General features: G+C 39.9%; 1 protein-coding gene across 5 annotated transcripts in view; it reads left to right on the plus strand.

The window, feature by feature from the left end:
* Positions 1-19596, plus strand: part of FAM135A (family with sequence similarity 135 member A) — a 126848-nt gene that overhangs the window by 45301 nt on the left and 61951 nt on the right. For all 5 annotated transcript variants that reach the window (XM_062186337.1, XM_062186335.1, XM_062186336.1 and 2 more), the window contains 3 exons: positions 17558-17697; positions 17804-17874; positions 18612-18785. In XM_062186337.1, the coding sequence (XP_062042321.1) occupies positions 17558-17697; positions 17804-17874; positions 18612-18785 (385 nt within the window). The remainder of the gene's footprint in view (positions 1-17557; positions 17698-17803; positions 17875-18611; positions 18786-19596) is intronic.

The raw sequence follows: 19596 nt of genomic DNA on the forward strand, positions 1-19596 counted from the left end.
TTCACTTCACTTAGTGTTTTTAAAGTTCATCTGTGTTGCAGCATATGACAGGATTTCTGTTTTTAAGGATGAATCATATTTCATATATGTGTATACCACATTTTCTTTATCAACTCACCTTTAGATAAGCATTTAGATTATTTCTAGTCCCATGTGAAAAATGCTTCAGTGAACGTAGCAGTACAGATATCTGTTTGAAATTTTAATTCTTCAGGATAAATAGCTACACATGTGATTGCTGGGTTAAATGGTAGATCTATTTTTACCTTTTTGAGGAACCTCCAAACTCTCTTCCATGGCAGCTACACCATTTCACATTGCTACCAACAGTACACAAAGGTTCCAGCTTCTCCACATCCCTAAGTGCCAACCATGTTCATAATACTGTATGAAAAAAGAAATACTTACGAATGAGTACTGGACCTTGCCTTCAAGAAGTTTCCATTCCTTTGTCCTGAAATGCTCTTCTTTCTTACCTTCATTTGACTATTTCACCAGGATTATTACATTGTCAACAAAGCCTTATCTGGCTCTACAGTCTAGGATCAGCCCTATGTTATAACGTTATGACACTCTAACCTTGGTAACACTTAATCCAAGTATAATTTATAGAATTAGATGAGGACAGGGAAGTAGCTTGTTTGGCTTAATGTGATTCAGACCATGTAGCTTAGAATAATCCATGGCACAGATTTACTACTGTATAATAAATATATAATTGTTGTGAAGTGTATAATACATTTTTTTTAAAGATTTATGAATTTATTTGAAAGGCAGAGTTACAGAGAGGCAGAGAGAGAGAGACAGAGACAGAGAGATCTTCCATCCGCTGGTTCACTCCCTGATTGGCTGCAATAGCTGAAGCTGCGTCAGTCTGAAGCCAGGAGCCAGGAGCTTCTTCCAGGTCTCCCACGTGGGTGCAGGGACCCATGCACTTGAGCCATTGTCTACTGCTTTCCCAGGCCATACCAGAGAGCTGGATTGGAAGTCAAGCAGCTGGGAGTTTACCCAGTGCCCATATGGGGTGCCAGTACTGCAGGTGGTGGCTTTACCCACTATGCCACAGTGCCAGCTCCTCATACGTTTTAAAAACTATATAACACAGTAAGTAGACACCTAAGTACTCAACCCTTCATTTAAGAAATAGAAAACTGGGACAGTGTTGTTGGCATAGCTGGTAAACGTGCTGCCTGCAACACTGACAGTCCCATATGGGTGCCAGTTCAAGTCTCAGTTGCTCTACTTCCCGTCCAGGTCCTTGCTGCCGGGAAAGATAGCCGAAGTCTTTGGGCCCCTGCAAACCACTGGGAGATCTGGAAGAGGTTCTTGGCTTCTAGCTTCATACCAGCCCAGCCCCTGCTGTTGCAACCATTTGGAGGAGTGAGCCAATGGATGGAAGAGAGATATCTCTCTCTCTCTCTCTCTGTCTCTCACTAACTCTGCCTTTCAAATAAATAAATCAATCTTAAAAAAAAAAAAAAAGAAAAGAAATAAGAAACCACTAGTAACTTAAAAATTCTCCTGTTTGTCCATCCTGACTTTTGTGTTGATTGTTCTTTTGGTCTTTTATATTTTTTTCACTTATGAGTGTATCTCAAGGGAATACCTGGTTGAATTTTGGAAAAACTAAGTAGTAAGCACAAACTCAGTTATGTAGGAAAGCATGATAGTACTACTATTAAAAGAAGGTTACCGAAAAGAAAGTTGACAGGGTCTCTGGGACATGGTATACTTCTGTGTACCTGAAAGATTTTAAGACTCCCTTTGGGGAAGTTAGTAGACAAGGTGCAGTGTGAATTGTATAAAATTTAGAGCTTACTACATTGGGAGCTTCTTGCAAGGTTGTAATGTGATCAGCTATCAGTTATCCAACATATGAAGTCTGCTGTTTTACATCTAAACTTTTCATGGCCTTCCTCTTAACTCTCAGGAACAAGTCAAAGCAGAAAACTTTGTGAGGTGAAAAGTGTTCTCAGATAATATAGGTGATAGGGCACAAACTCTATTAGTACACCATTTAGCCACCCAAATATTGAAAAGAATTTGGCTAAGCTTTTAATCTGTCTTTAGGGTAAAAAAAATGATACCATGGCAGAAGGAATCTGAGATGACTGATCTTAAGCTTCTTGAAGTACAATAATCCAATCCATATTGGTTACTTTCTTTGTCTATAGAAGAATTGTTTGGTATCTTCCTTCATCATCTTCCCGAGTTGTTTCTCTCTCGTGTTGAATCCCTTGTTTCCTTTTTTTTTTTTTGACAGGCAGAGTGGACAGTGAGAGAGAGAGACAGAGAGAAAGGTCTTCCTTTGCCGTTGGTTCACCCTCCAATGGCCACCGCGGCCGGTGCACTGCGGCCGGCGCACCGCACTGATCTGAAGGCAGGAGCCAGGTACTTATCCTGGTCTCCCATGGGGTGCAGGGCCCAAGCACTTGGGCCATCCTCCTCTGCACTCCTGGGCCACAGCAGAGAGCTGGCCTGGAAGAGGGGCAACCGGGACAGAATCCAGCGCCCCGACCAGGACTAGAACCCGTGGTGCCGGCGCCGCAGGCAGAGGATTAGCCTGTTGAGCCGCGGCGCCGGCCGAATCCCTTGTTTCTTAACATCTGTTTTTCCTTTTTCTTGACTTACTTTCTCAATTTGATGGAGCTTATTCTCCAGATAACTTGAGAAAAATGGCATGGCACATAAATGTTTCAGTGTCTAAAATGTCTTTGTTCTATCCTATTCACTTGTTTGAAAGTTTAGCCAAGAATAGATTTCTAGGTTAAAAATAATTTTCCTTCAGAATTTTCATAGTATTGCTCCATTGTCTTTTGTCTTACATGATTGTAATTTAGAGTTCCAAAAGCCTTGTGAGTGCTAATCCTTTATTCCTTTCGATAATATTGTGGAATATCCTCTTAGTCTCTTGTATTCTGATATATTCTGGTATATAATAATGTACCTCAGGTCTTTCAGTACTCTTTAGGCCCTTTTAATCTGTGTGTACATGTTTTTCAGTTCTGGGAAATTTTTTTTTTTTTTGACAGGCAGAGTTAGAGACAGAGAGAAAGGTCTTCTTTCCATTGGTTCACTCCCCAAATGGCTGCTACGGCTGGCGCACTGCACCAATCCGAAGCCAGGAGCCAGGTGCTTCCTCCTGGTCTCCCACACGGGTGCAGTTCCCAAGCACTTGGGCCATCCTTCACTGCCTTCCCAGGCCACAGCAGAGTGCTGGACTGGAAGAGGAGCAACTGGGACTGAATCTGGTGCCCCAACCGATGCTAGAACCCGGGGTACTGCGCCACAGGCGGAGGATTAGCCAAGTGAGCCACGGTGCCAGCTCAGAAATTTATTTTTTTCTTGAGGATTATCTCCTATCTGCCTCCTCTGTTCTTTTGTTTTTGGAACTTCTGTGATTTAGATGGTGGATCATTACTGATTCTTGGAATTTTTCGTTTTTTTCTTTCTTTTTCCCATTTCTTGCTGGCATATTTCCTCAACTTTGTCTTTAACCAGGTTTTTTTTTTTTTTTTAGCTTTTTGCTTGTGCTTTTTCTCTCTTTCCTTCCTTCCACTTCTCCTTACCCCCTCCTTTCTTCCCTTCTTTGTCTTCCTCCCTCCCTCTTTATTATCCCTTCTCTCTCTTGTTTGTAATGTTTATTTATTTATTTTCATCTGTTCCATCTGGGTCTTCCACATGGGTGGCAGGGACTTAAGCACCTAAGCCATTACCTGTTCTCCTGTTCTTCCCAGTGTGCATGCACATTAGGAGACAGCTGGTGTAAGCAGATATACCAGGATTTAAACCAGCATTCTGATATGGATGTGGGGTCCCAGACTTGGGCTTAATTACCGTGCCACAATACGTGTCCTTCTCTTTCTTTTAAAGTCAGGTGCTCTTTTGTTTTCTGACTGTTCTTCTGTTATGGCAGTGTTTTCTTGTTTAATTAATGCAATATCTTCTCTAAGAACAATACTCATAGGTTAATAGATGGGTTTTTTGAGTATTTTTTGTTTGTTTTTACAAGTTGCTTTCTTTGCTCTGTTTTGGATTCTAACTTAAATGTTAAAAACTTTCTTCAGATGTCTTATGGGCCCCAGTTGTCTACATGACTGATAGAAAGGCTCATTGGAAATTCTGAGAGCTTACATGGGACTGTCTATTTAAGCTTCACTTTAAGGTGATAGTCATTAACTACAAAATCTTTAAAGGCAACATCCATGCACTTTTTAATTGCGTTTATCAAATTCCCATGTCAAGAACGGTGAAGAATCTCAAATTTTACCCTATTCGTTGTTGAAATTTCTTCTCCATGAATTCCCATGATTCTGTCATTTGTGAACAGGGATACTTGACAGTATTGTGTTACAAACTAATTTTTTATGGATGCTTATGTAACAAATAGCTGGAGCAGAAGGCACATTTGCTTACTGTCCAGTATAATGATGATGATGTTCCTCTCCAATGCAAAGAAAGGCTAGAAAGGTTTTCTTATAGCCCCTTATAAAAGATTGAGGCGGCCAGCGCCGTGGCTCACTTGGCTAATCCTCCGCCTGTGGCACCGGCACCCCAGGTTCTAGTCCCATTTGGGGCGCCAGATTCTGTCCCGGTTACTCCTCTTCCAGTCCAGCTCTCTGCTGTGGCCCAGGAGTGCAGTGGAGGATGGCCCAAGTCCTTGGGCCCTGCACCCGCATGGGAGACCAGGAGGAAATACCTGGCTCCTGGCTTCAGATCAGCTCAGCGCCTGCCGTAGCAGCCATTAGGGGAGTGAACCAACGGAAGAAAGACCTTTCTCTATGTCTCTTTCTCTCACTGTCTATAACTCGACCTGTCAAATAAAAAATAAATAAATAAATAAATAAAAGATTGAGGTTTTATGAGCCTAGAGTTTCTGATCATGACCAAAAACCCATTACATGTGTAGCAGTATCCCTGCCATGGGACTTGGGGAAGTGAATAAGAGGGTAGCTAGTGTAAACAGAAGTTGATGTTGTTACTATGACTAGTAAAATCTTCTGTTTTTGACCCAAGAGTCTCATGTTTCTTCCAAGAATCTATGAAACCCTTGCAAGCTAGCTGTTAGCTTGCAAGTAGGATAAAGTCTCAGACTCTATAGTTCTAGAACTGCCAGAGAAGGCTTTTGTCTGTCGCCTTCCTGGAGGGTAAGAATCTTGCTGCCAGCCGTCTAGAAGCACAGTAAAGGAGGATGTCTGGGAATCTGCCTTTAAAATTCAATATACCCATGCTTGTATACTCATACTCTCAGTTTTTCCAGGTATCTTTGAAGTTGGAAGGCTTCTACTGTATCTTCTGCAAGGAGTAAACCTCTAGACTTCTGTTAGAGTGAAGGAGTGGTTGCAAGCGAATGGCATGCAGTATGGGAAAGAATACAGGACCCTGTTCTGTTCTTGGCTGATAGATCACCTCTCAAAAAGCATTGCCTGACTTCTGTTTAAAGTTGCTATCTTTTTTACCTCTTTCCTCTCTGTTTTTCTTCATAGCACTTACTACTTCCAAGCATACTGTATCATTGCTTTCTTACTATATTCTCTATCACTTCTCCCTCATTTTTATTCAGAGTCATAAAGATTTATGCCTTTATTTTCTTTTAAGACTTTAATAATTTTAGCTCTTATTTTTTAAAATTTTATTTAAGTTATGCAAGTTTCATGTAGTCCATAAATATAGATTTAGGAACATAATGATACTTTCCACCCCACTCTCCTTGCTGCTCACGCTCCAACCCTTCTTCCTTTTCCTTCTCCCATTCACACTTCTCCCATTCACATATTTACAAAGATCTATTTTCACTTTACTTAATGATCCTGAAGTTAACCTTACACTAAGTAAAAGAGTTCAACAAATAGTGTGAAGAAGAAAACACTGTTCCTTAATGGAAGGAACAAAGGCTGTAAACAATCATCGAATCTCAAAATGTCTATATCACTCCAGTATGTTACATGTCAGGTACTCTATAGTTAACCTTGGATCAGGGAAAACATATGATATCTGTCTTTTGGGGACTGGCTTATTTCACTTAGTATAATTGTTTCCAGTTGCATCCATCTTGTTACAAAAGACTTTTTTTTTTTTTGCACAGCTGAGTAGTACTCTATAGAGTATATATACCATAATTTCTTTATCCAGTCAACAGTGGACATCTGGGTTGAGTCTACATCTTAACTATTGTGAATTGTGCTGCAGTAAACATTGGGGTACAGATAACTCTTTGAGTTACTGATTTCTTTTGGTTTGGGTAAATTCCCAGGAGCGGGATGGCTGGGTCATATGCTAAGTCTATATTTATATTTCTGAAGTATCTCCATACTGTCTTCCACAGTGGCTGCACTAGTTTATATACACCCAACAGTAGATTAGGATACCTTCCCCCCTCCCCCATCATTGCCAGCATTTATTGTTTGTTGATTTCTGTGTGAGAGCCATTGTAACCTAGAGTGAGGTGAAACCTCATTGTGGTTTTGATTTGCTAGTGATCCTGAGCATTTTTTCATGTGCCTGTTGGCCTTTGGATTTCCTCTTTTGAAAAAATGCCTGTTCAAGTCCTTTGCCTATTTTTTAACTGGATTGTTTGTTTTGTTGTTGAGTTGATTGAGCTCTTTATATATTTGGGATATTAATCCTTTATCAATTGCATAGTTTGCAAATATTTTCTCCCATTCTTTTGGTTGCTGTTTCTTTCTTTTCAGCTTGATGTGATCTCATTTGTCAATATAGGCTTTCATTGCCTGTGCTTTGGGGGTTCTTATCCAAGAAATCTTTCCCTATGCTGATGTTTTACAGAGTTTGATTTGTAGATTTAGGTTATTGATCCATTTTAGTGGATTTTTGTGTAAGGTGTAAGGTAGCAGTCTAGTTTTATACCTCTGCACATGGAGAAACTTTTTGGGACTGGCTTATTTCACTAAGTATAATACTTTCTAATTGCATCCATCTTGTTGCAAAAGACAGTTTTTTTTGTTTTTTGTTTTTTGGTTTTGTTTGTACAGCTTTTCCCAGCTTTCCCAGCACCATTTGTTGAAGAGACTGTCCTTGCTCCAGGAATTCATTTTAGCTACTTTGTCATAGATAAGTTGGTTGTAGATGGTTGTAGATCAATTACTGGATTTCTGTTCTGTTCTATGGGTCTACAACACTGATTTTGTGCCAGTACCATGCTGTTTTGATTGTAACTGACCTATAGTATGTCATAAAATCAGGTATTGTTAGGCTTCCAGCTTTGTTTTTGCTGTATAAGGTTGCTTTAGTTATTTGCAATCTCTTGTGTTTCCATATAAATTTTAGCATTTTTTTCTAGATCTGTAAAGAATGGCATTGGTATTATGATTGAGATTGCATTGAATCTGTAAATTGCTTTTGGTAGTATGGATATTTTGATGATATTGATTCTTTCAATCCATGAACATGGAAGATTTTTCCAATTTTTAGTGTCTTCTTCTATTTCTTTTCATAATGTTTTATAATTTTCATCATAGAAATCATTGACATCCTTGGTTAGGAGCGATTGTGAATGAGACTTCTGAGACTGATGTGCTACCTACTGCACTAAGGAAGCAGGCCTTTGGGACAGATCTTAAAAGTTCTTTCTCAGTCATGACATTGTCTGTGTATGCAAAGGTTATTGATTTTTCTGTGTTGATTTTATATCCTGCTGCTTTAAAAAACACTTTTATGAGTTCCAATAGTCTCTTTGTGGCGTCTTTTCATCCCTTTTTTAGAATCGTGTCATCTGCAAATAGAGATAGTTTGATTTCCTCCTTTTCCAGTTTGTATCCTTTTGATTACCTTTTCTTGCCTAATGACTCTGGCTAAAACTTGAATATATTAAATAGCAGTGGTGAGAGTGGGCATCCTTGTCTGGTTCTGGATCTTAGGGGGAATGCTTCTAACTTTCGCCCCATTGAATAGGATGCTAGCCATGGGTTTGCCATAAACTGTCTTGATTGTTTTGAGGAATGTTCCTTCTATACCCAATTTGTTTAAAGCTTTCATCATGAAAGGATGTTGTATTTTTTTTCAAATGCCTTCTCTTCATCTCTTTAGATAATCCTGTGGTTTTTGTTCTTCAGTTTGTTAATACAGTGTATCACATTTATTAATTTGCAAATATTAAACCATCCCTTTATACCAGGGATAAGTCCCACTTGTTCTGGGTGAATGATCTTTCTGATGTGTTGTTGGATTTGATTAGATAATTTGTTGAGGCCTTTTGCATCTACGTTCATCAAGAATATTGGCCTGTAGTTTTCTTTCTCTGTTGTATCTTTTTCTGGCTTAGGAATTAAAATTATGCAGGCTTCATAGAAGAAGTTTGGGAGGATCCCATTTCAAATAATTTTCAATTGATTTGAATAGCTTGAGAAGAATTAGAATTAGTTCTTTAAATGTCTGATAGAATTCAGTGAAGCCCTCCAGTCGTGGACTTTTCTTTGTTAGGAGGGTTTTTATTACTGATTCAGCCTCCATCTTGGTTATTATATGTATCTTTGTTGCTGAGATGTGTTTCTTGTTGGCAACAAATTGAGATGGGTCTTGGTGTGTTTTTTTTTTTTTTAAGCTTTATTTATTTATTTGAAAGTCAGAGTTACACAGAGAGAGGAGAGGCACAGAGAGAGAAGTCTTCCATCCGTGGTCTACTTCCCAGTTGGCTAGAATGGCCAGAGCCGCACCGATCCGAAGCCAGGAGCCCGGAGCCTGTTCCAGGTCTTCCACGTGGGTGCAGGGGCCAATGGACTTGGGCCATCTTCTACTGCTTTCTCAGGCCATAGCAGAGTGCTGGATCAGAAGTGGAGCAGCCGGGACTTGAACTGGCACCCATGTGGGATGCCAGTACTTCAGGCCAGGGTGTTAACCCACTGTGCCATAGCACCAGTCTGATGGGTCTTGGTTTTTAATCTATTTGGCCAGTCTGTATCTTTTTAAATTTTTCAAGATTTTGTTTTGGCCAGCGCCGTGGCTTAACAGGCTAATCCTCTGCCTTGCGGCGCCGGCACACCGGGTTCTAGTCCCGGTTGGGGCGTCGGATTCTATCCCGGTTGCCCCTCTTCCAGGCCAGCTCTCTGCTATGGCCCGGGAAGGCAGTGGAGGATGGCCCAAGTCCTTGGGCCCTGCACCCGCATGGGAGACCAGGAGAAGCACCTGGCTCCTGGCTTCGGATCAGCATGATGTGCCAGCCACAGCGGCCATTGGAGGGTGAACCAACGACAAAAAGGAAGACCTTTCTCTCTGTCTCTCTCTCTCTCACTATCCACTCTCCCTGTCAAAAAAAAAAAAAAAAAAAAAAGATTTTGTTTTATTTATATGAGAGCTAGAAAGTTACAAAGAGAGGGAGAGACAGAGAGAAAGGTCTTCCATTCGCTGGTTCACTCCCCAAATGGCCACAACAAAGCTGAGCCAATCTGAAGCTGGGAGACAGGAGCTTCTTCTGGATCTCCATGCAGGTACATTGACCTAAGAACTTGAGCCACCTTCTACTGCTTTACTAGGCCATAGCAGAGAGCTGGATTGGAAGTGGAGCAGCTGAAACTTGAACTGGCATCCATATGAGATACCAGCGGTGCAGGCAGAGGCTTAGCCCACTATGCTACAGTGCTGGCCCCCTCCAATTTTCTGATGAAGGCACCAATTGCTATAACTTCCAATATTCACATTGCTCTTGCTGCCCTTAAGTTTTGGTATGTTGCATTGTCATCTTCATTTGTTTTCAGAGATTTTTTTATTTCTCTTGATTTCTTCTGTGACCCACTGTTCATTCAGGAGCATGTTGTTCAGACTTCATGTGTTTGCATATGTTTCAGAGTGTCTCGAGTAGTTAATTGGTAAGTAATGACTTCGCCCTGCTATTTTTCCATAAATATTCTTACTGTTTACTTTGGATTTCCTTTGTACCTTTACTGGGAGATTTTCTTCCTTCACTTTTTTTCATAGTGATGACCCTGTTTCTGTGTTTTTATGTGTAGCACAGTCTTAAAGTATCTTTTGTAAGGCTGGATGAGTGGTGACAAATTCAATTTCTGTTTGTTATGGAAAGTTTTTATTTCATCTTCATTCATAAATGAGAGCTTTGCAGGGTACAGTATTCTGGGTTGACAGTTTTTTTTTCCTTAGGGCTTGGACTATGTTTCTCTATTCTCTCCTAGCCTGTAGGGGTTCTGATAAGAAGTCAGCTGTGAGTCTTAATTGGAGATCCTCTGAAAGTAATCTGGCATTTCAGTCATGCACATTTTAGAATCTTTTCTGGTTATGTCTGTTAGGAGTTCTGTGTGCTTCCTCTCCTTGGATGTCCCTTTTTTTCTCCAAATTAGGGGAGTTTTCTGTAGCTAATTTCATTAAATAGGCCTTCCAGTCCATTCTCCCTTCCCACATCTTCAGGACCTCCTAAGACTCATGTGTTGGGTCATTTGATAGTATCCCTTAAATCTCCAACACAGTTTTTAAGTTTCCTACTTTCTTGTTTTTTTGTTTTGGTTTGGTTTTGAGTTTTTGGTTGGTTGGTTGGTTGGTTGGTTGTTTATTCTGTTTTATTTTTTTGTCTAAAAGATTTCCAAAGATTTTTATTGTAGTGTGGATATTCTTTCTTCTGCCTCACCAAGTCTGCTGCTTAAGGCTTTCCACTGCATTTTCTATTTGATCAATGGAATTCTTCATTTCTAATATTAATTTTGATTTCTCTCTAAAATCTTAATTTCATGGGGAAAATTTTCATTCGTGTCATGTATGGTTTTATTTAGTTCATGGACTTGCTTCTGATTGCTTTTGAGTATTCCTAGGATTAATTTTTTAATTCCATTTCTGACATTTCACCAGTCTCTTTGTCTTTGCATTCTATTACTGAAATGTTGTTGTGTTCCTTTGAGAGTGGCATGGTGTCTTCCTCACTGTTGGTTCTTGAATTTTTGTATTTATTTCTAGGCATTTATGGAGTTAATTTTTTTTTCCCTCTGATGACTTTTATCTTTGGGCTATGCCTCTGTGGCTTAGTGGAATGTCTGCACTTTCAGTGAATAACAAGTGGTGGGTGGTGGGTGTGGCCAGGGAGTTCTGGTCAGTGCTAGAGGGGTGGGTAAGTATCCAGGGTAGCACCCAAATTGAATATGGTAGATCGCCTCTTGTTAACAGAAGGGGTAAAATTTTAACAGAATATAATCCTCTTGTTAACAGAAGGTAATCACTTATGTTGGTGTAATTATACCCTCACCTCCTCTCCTCCAGAGTGAACAATGCCTGGGTGTTAGCCCCAGTGTGTTCAGCACTCATCGATGCTGCCATACAAACTACACAAATGATCTGCACATACCTTTCCCTGAGCAGAGTTCCTGCTGCAATGACCGACCGCCAGGCTATCAAGGAGTCCCAAGCATGTGCAGCCACACCCAGTGATTGCCCAGTGACCAAGCTATACCTTGTACCCTCTCATGTAACCGCCAAGTCCCCCATGTTCTCAGTACACAAGGCTCCCACAGTTGCTGGGTGCAGATGTTTTGCTCTGCCCTCCCAGCCTGTTCAGTCAATAGAAAGACAGATGTTCCCTGAACCAGCTCTGCTTAGGCATCTTGATCCCGGGTGGCTGGGGCACCTCACAGTCTTACGTAGGTGGCCAGCCACCTCCCAGCCAGGCTCAAAGTCAGTGGGGACTGTGGATTTTTCCCTCCACTAGAATCTCTGGATCACACACGTACACAAGAGCTGCTGGCCAAATGTTCTCTCCCTGCCACTGCTGCCAGTACTGCTGAGAGGATGGTGTCCTGTCTCAGCCAGTTGGTGTACACATGCACAAAGGCTTCTGTAGCTCCCTCTTAAACACAAAATGGCACCTGCTCTTTCTCAGCCAGCCAGTGGGTGCTGTTGTGGGGTAAACAGGCCCCCTCTACTTCCACTGGGTCCATTGGTAACTACTAGCAATCACTAGCCCCCCAGGGCTCCATTCTGGACTCACACCATGCTTTTCTCTGGCTATATCCCCATGGGTTGCTACAGTCCAGTCTCACCTCTGTCTCAAAGCTGCCACTCACTGTGACTCTTCCTACTACAGTTGTGTGTTGTGTCCATGTTCCTGCTGCGCATCTGCACCCTCCACACAGATCCACAGCATTCCTCTTCCTCTTGTTGGATTTCCAGTATGGTTTTCTCTCCAATTCTCCCCCTGAGAGTGCATTTCCTGTACTTTTTTTTTTTTTTTAACTGTTTATCCCTGGCCTAGTGCAGTATGTCATTCCCTAATCTGCCATCTTGGAATCTCCTCCACTTTTCCCTCATTATAATGTAAACTCTGAATCAGCTTGTTTTTAACAATCCCTCCTTTTAGTGTGTATCCCCAACACCTAGCAAGAATCTAGCACATAATAGGTATTCAACAAATATCCATTGATTAGATGAGTATGAATGACTAGAAGGGAGTTGTACATCAGTTGTCTATAGTTATTGATTTGGGAATGAATGAAAAACAAGTGTATTAACTTTAAAATATTGTTAGCTTTTTTTTTTTTTAAGATTTATTTATTTATTTGAAAGAGTTACAGAGAGGCAGAGGCAGAGAGACAGAGATGTCTTCCATCCACTGGTTCAATTGGCTGCAACAGCCAGAGCTGTACCTATCCGAAGCCAGGAGACAGATGCTTCTTCCCAGTCTCCCATGTGGGTGCAGGGACCCAAGGACTTGGGCCATCTTCTACTGCTTTCCCAGGCCATAGCAGAGAGCTGGATTGGAAGTGGAGCAGCTGGGACTTGAACCGTCACCCATATGGGATGCCAGCACTACGCCACAGCACCAGCCCCAGAGATTGTTAACTTTTTTAAAAAGCTTTAAATCTTGATGTCAGTGAGGAAAGAGGTACCTTTAACTGAAGGTTAATTATTGTTCTTCATTTCAAAGCAATTTAGAATTACTTATTTTGTGCAGAATTTCTTACTCTGGTGCTAGAGTCCCTTTTAAGGCATTCTCTTAAGCACTCTTCCTTTTTTCTGTGTAAGCATTTCTAGCATTCTGACTCAGTTAATACTGTATATGTTGATAGAGCCGGTGCGACTTACTGAAGAATTGGATGTGAGGCATGGAAGAAAGAGAAAGATTAATAAAGATCATAGAAGTAGGAAGAGCCAGAATCCAAATTTAAACACAGACAGTCTGGCTCCATTGTCTGTGTGTTTAACTTTTGTATTACACTGCTTCTTGATGGGAAATAAACCAGAAGAAATAGAGAGAGAGAATGAGAGAGAAAGGGAGGAAGGAAGGAAAATTGGGTGATCCATAAAGTTAGGAGCAAAATCACAAGATTGTGGTGAACACAAAGTAAAGATTTGTTCCAAGAATGAGAGAATATGTAACTATGACAGGTGCTGATTATAAGTCTAGTAAGATGAGATCTGAGAATTGACTGTTGGATTGAACAAGCAGAAGTCATTAGTGTCAGTGACAAGATAAAAGGCTTGTTGAGATGTGGATTAAGTATTGCTATGTAAAACTTTAACTACAACTTAATTTAAAACAACAAAACAGTTTCTTTGTGTCAGTGATTTAGCTGGATAGCTTTGGCTTAGGGTCTCTCATGAGGTTGTAGTCAATTACTTCTGCTACATTCATTCACACAAATCAACCATTACTTCTGCTGTATGCACACAGATCAACCCTGGACTTTGTAGGAGAAAGTTATGCAAGAGTGTGAATTCCAGGAAGCAAGAATCACTGGCGGCTGTTTTGTAGACTGTCACTGGTGGCCGTTTTGTAGACTGGCTATCACCAAATGGACTAATGAGAGATGAATTATAGATACTAAATGCCAAAGACTCTTTTGAGGAGTTTTGCCAGAAAGGAAAGCAGTGAAACAGGGAGTTTGTCCTGATAGGTGCAGTGGTAGAACTTACAGAAATTCTGATTATTTTTGTTTTCTCATGAAATAAGAAACAAAGGTATCAGTCTGATGGCTAGGATTGTGAAGAAGAAAACAAATATGAAATGGTCATTTAGGAATGTGGGAATAAAATGGATTTGGAAAATATAGTGTGATTGCTATGCAGCCTAGGGACTCACTTAAGATTAGTGGTCATGAATTTAAAGTATAGCCAGTCAGAACACTTGGATATTTTTCCCCAGGCACAATCAGCTGTGAGTAAAAGTATGGATTAGGCAGAGAGCTGCATTTATCAAGGCTGGGATTGATCTAGGCCACTATGACAAAACAAGAGCAGCATATGTCTTTAAAAGGAAGTAAGCAAGAGTATGTGGTTATGATGGATCATAGGATTTAAGGAAGAAATTGAGAACTTCAGAGAAAATAAAGGGATAATAGTAAAGAGTATGATTCATAAAAACTCCTCAGTGGATTCAGAGGATTTTTGAATTTGTGGTAGAGTGAGCAAGCTGAAAAGATTGGAGGTATGAGAGAAGGAGTTGATTGAAATTCACATTACAAATGAGTTACAGTCCTGCACAACATGAAAGTCTAGGAAGTGACCCTAGGGGTAAGGAACTAAGGAGGACTGGAGGGCAAGAACACATAAGGAGAGTTAGAAAAAGAACCTAGAAGGTCAAGGATTAGAAGGTTTATCTACATAAGCTGTTGAATTCACTAAGAGGAATGACTAAAGTAATTTTGGAGAAAGTAATGAATAAGGGAATAGTACCTTCAAGAAATGAAGGCTTAAGAAAAAAAAGGACAAAAAAGACAGGAAGGCTTTCAGAGGTTTGTAGAGACTGCAAATGTGAGCAAGATGTGGAGTTGTACTGAACTGCCTGATCACATGAGCGCAAAGCTACTGCTAGAGGTGGTTTCAGAGATGCCATAGAACATCTGAAAGCATCAATCCGAAACAAAGAAGCTCTAACCCATCAGTAAAAGGAGTACAGAGGAGGAAACAGCTCCAACCGGAGTGAGAAGCAGCCTTCCTAGGGAAGAGCAAGTAGGGAATCCATTGTTTGAATGTTTTAAATAAAATGTGCTTTTTTAAAAAAGATTTATCTATTTATTTGAGGTTAGAGTTACACAGAGAGAGTAGAGGCAGAGAGAGAGAGGTCTTCCATCCGATGGTTCACTCTCCAAGTGGCCACAACGGCCAGAGCTGTGCCGATCCAAAGCCAGGAGCCAGGAGCTTCCTCTGGGTCTTCCACGTGGGTGCAGGGGCCCATGGACTTGGGCCATCTTCTACTGCTTTCCCAGGCCACAGCAGAGAGCTGAATTGGAAGAGGGGCAGCCAGGACTAGAACCGGCGCCCGTACAGGATGCCGGTGCTTCAGGCCCACTGCGCCACACCACCGGCCCCAAAATGTGCTTTTTCTATAGAGGAAAATTTCTTCCTTTCCTCAACTCTTCCCTGAAATATTCAGAAATTGAGTTTCTGACCCCTTGTGTTTCTCTTCCCTTTATTTTTGAAGCATTTCAAACTTACAGAAAAGTTACAATATAAAGAACTTTTTCTTCTTGAAATGTTTTAAAAGTAGTTTTTCAACATTTGTATACACTTTCTCTGAAGGTTAAGAAAACTGGCTTCTACTATCCTGAGTCTATTTTTCCTATTTGACCAACTCCTGTCACTACTCCTTTTCCTTCATGGACGCTCCCCTGGTTCTACTTTGACTTCATCTCATGCCAGTTTATGTGCTTTTGTGGATACGCTTCTCACCTGACTTGGACTCACCAAGGTCTTGTGCCAGGAGATCTTTCTTCACGTGTGTCCTCACCTTACTTAGACTCCAGTAGAGTGTCAAGCTGCCTCTCTCAACCCTTCTTTTACCCCCATCTGCACGTGGAAATTTTCTCATTACTTTGGACTCCCATACCGTTCACCAAGCCACTTCTCTGCAAGAACACCCTTACTTGGGTTCCATCCCCCAGGGCTTATATGCCCTACCACTCAATTTCTCTCCTTGTCTTACTTTGGCTCCAGTATCTTGCTCTCAGTCACCCCTTCAGTTAGGTTGCCCTCCTCACCCTGATCAGCTTTTGACACTTCATTCCAAGCTGCCCTTCTCACTCACATGGACTGTGACATCAGGCTGCCACCCAACATGGACACATTGCTTTCTCCAGCTGGGCTCTGATATCCCACTTTGGGTTCCAAGGCTGCCTTGCTTGTTCTCTACCTTGAATACTTAACAGTTTCCTTCCATTGTTTCTCACGTTGTTTCTGGATGATAGGGTATTAAGATGACAATAAGTGGACTATTGCAATGGCCTGACATGACTGACCAAAGATAAACCAAATTTCACAAATTGAGAATATGAACTTCCACAACACTGCATTCACTTCAGATATCAGTAAAGTCCAGTGATCTACCATCTAACCTCACTTCTTACTACCTGGCTTCAAGCAGGTATTCCCATTATTCCCTCATGGGTAATAATTCACTAGAACAACTTAGCTAACTCCAGAAAGATACAGTGTCATTATAGCCAAAGGACACAAATCAGAATGAGCCAAAAGAGAAGATGCATAGGGCTGGTCTGGCAGGGTCCTAGATGGGAACTGTTGTTTTCTCCCCATGGAGTCAGGATGCATTCCCCCTCCTATCCTTTAACATTGATAAGTAACAGTATTTATACAGGATATTTCCAACTGGGGACACTCAGTCACACTGCAATATCCAGAGTTTTTATTGATGTTTCGTTATGTAGGCAAGATGATTTGAATCATCCGCCACGGAGCAGTCTCCAGTCCTCCTTTCCTCTCTGGATATTGAAATTGTATCATCTGGCTAGGAAACAACTCTAATCACATAGTGCTCTTGCGGGTATAACCAGCCCCCATCTTGAATCATCTCCTTAGCATAAACTACCTAGGGGCAACCATGATTCAATTCATTATTAAACTATCAAAGTTCACCAGATATTTAGAGGCTACATCCCAAAACCTGGGGAAAATTTGGCTAGCCAAATTTTTTATCCTGAGAGTTTAGAACTTATTTCCTAGCAATCAGGACAAATACCAGCCAAATTCTGTGTGGTTCTTTTTTTTTTTTTTTTTTTTTTTTTTTAAAGATTTATTTTATTTGAAAGGCAGAGTTAGAGAAACAGATCATCTATCTGCTGGCTCACTCCTCAAGTGGTTGCAACAGCCAGAGCTGAGCCAGACCAAAGCCAGGAGCTTCTTCTGGGTCTCCCATGTGGGTGCAGGGGCTCAAGGACTTGGGTCACCTGCTGCTGCTTTGCCAGACTCATTAGCAGGGTGCTGGATTAGAAGTGAAGCAGCTGGGACTAGAACCAGCACCCATGTGGAATGCCTGCCTCACAGGCAGCAGCTTTACCCAACACCACAATGCCGGTTTCTCAGCCAAATTATTTACCATTCAGCTGTAGAAAACTGTGATATACAGACCACTTAAATATCTACTTATTTATCTTGCAAGTTAAGGTAAGATATAAACTAATTTTGTAATTATAATTTATTCATTTTATCAAAGAAATTAGTGAACTTTCAGAACTGTTCCAATACTATATAAAATAGTAATGCCCTCAGAATAATAATATATTCAATCTTAAAGTATTTTAAAGAAATGTATTAATTTACATATAGTATTGTACTTTGCCTTTTACCTGTCAATTATATATCTTACTTGTTTTAGGTATAACTTTAGCCTTTCCAGCTTCAGTCCATGATTCTCTGATTTGTAGTAAAACATTTCAAATTCTTTACAAAAATGAAGAGGTTGTTTTAAATGATGTTATGATCTTCAAAGTTAAAATGTTGTTGGATGAAAAAAAGGTAAGCATGTCCTTATATACATTTAGATACATTTTTTTGTAAAGTCTGAAGGCATATTTCTAAATTTCTATAAATATTCAAAAAGTATCTTACAATTTCTCTTCAGATTGAAGAAACTCTTGAGGAAATGAATTTTCTATTATCCTTAGATCTACACTTCACAGATGGAGATTATTCGTAAGTAGATGATCAAACAAAAACTCCTTAGGTACTCATGACTGTTCAAAATACACTGTGGCAAAAAAAATGAGCTAAATCTCTCTGAGTGAGATCCCAGTGGAAAGAACAGCCATCAGAGAAGGAGGTACCTTTCTCTAAAGTGAGGAGAGAACTTCCACTTTGACTATGGCCTTGTCTAAATAAGATCAGAGTTGGTGAACTCAAGAGGTTTTCATAGCCTTGGCAGCTCATGACAAGACCTAGGGTGATTACTGACGTCATAAATAAGAGCGTCAGTTGTTAAATCAACAACAGGAGTCACTGTGCACTTACTCCCCATCCATGTAGGATCTCTGTCCTTAATGTGTTGTTCGATGTGAATTAATGCTATAACTAGTACTCAAACAGTGCTTTACACTTTGTGTTTCTGTGTGGGTGCAAACTGTTGAAATCTTTACTTAATATATACTGAATTGATCTTCTGTATATAAAGAGAATTGAAAATGAATCCTGATGGAATGAGATTGGAGAGGGAGTGGGAGATGGGATGGTTGTGGGTGGGAGGGAGGTTATGGGGGAAAAAGCCACTATAATCCAAAAGTTGCACTTTGGAAATTTATATTTATTAAATAAAAGTTGAAAAAGACAAAAAAAATAAATTTTAAAAAATCTTTTTAAAAAAGTAATTAAGTGTTTTTAATAGTTTAAAATACTAAATATTTCACACTTACATGCAAATATATTGTTTTTTATAGGACAGACGATTTGAATGCCTTGCAACTGATAAGTAGCCGAACATTGAAGCTGCACTTTAGCCTCCATAGAGGCCTCCATCATCATGTTAATGTTATGTTTGACTATTTCCACCTTTCTGTTGTGTCTGTTACAATCCATGCATCATTGGTTGCACTACACCAGCCACTAATAAGGTAAACTTAACCAATACTCTGGTCATTACTAATGTAATATCTTTGTTTAAAAGAATAAAATAATAAAAATCAAGAGTATGGAAAATTAGACTGATACATTTTTTTTATGGAAGTTTGTGGTAATCTTTATCAATCCCAAATAATTTGACCAAGAAAAAAAATGTGACCTAGAAGTAACCGTACAAAATTGTTTAGTCTATACCTGTATTTTTGTGCAGTGCTAGTCAGTTGCTGCTCATTCTCTGGAAAAATATATTAATTTTTTCCCTTAGTTTTTTTCTTTGTCTCTTTTGGATAGACTGATTTTACCTCCTTAACTCTATCCCCCACAGTAATTATTCCTTTGTAAGTTATTTGCCAGTTTTATAGATTCTTTTTATTAAGCCTTTTAAAATGATACCATGTAATATTCTAGCTTAAAAGTATATAATAATTTGAATTGTAATGCTTTCAGATAGTTGTTTTTTCTGTCTACTTCCATGGGGCGATAGGTTACCTTTTGTTAATTTAAGAATACAATTCAAGATCTTCAGTTCTTACAATGAAACATCATCCTTGTAGCATGGATTGACACATAAAAGCAGTATTTTATGAAAAACACCCAGAATTTATTTGATTTCTGAAATGTAGACTTTATCTGATTGCAACAACTAATATAGAGATGATGTTTAAGGGATGTGATGGTAGACTGATTTATCAGAACCTAAATTGGTCATTTTGCATAATTACCCTTAGAATTTGTAGAAACCCAACATAATTCAATATATTAATCACAAATAATGGCCTCCTGCAGATCTTTGCATTGTTTTAA

The sequence above is a fragment of the Lepus europaeus genome, chromosome 3 (genome assembly GCF_033115175.1).
Source record: "Lepus europaeus isolate LE1 chromosome 3, mLepTim1.pri, whole genome shotgun sequence".
Taxonomy (NCBI): Eukaryota; Metazoa; Chordata; class Mammalia; order Lagomorpha; family Leporidae; genus Lepus; species Lepus europaeus.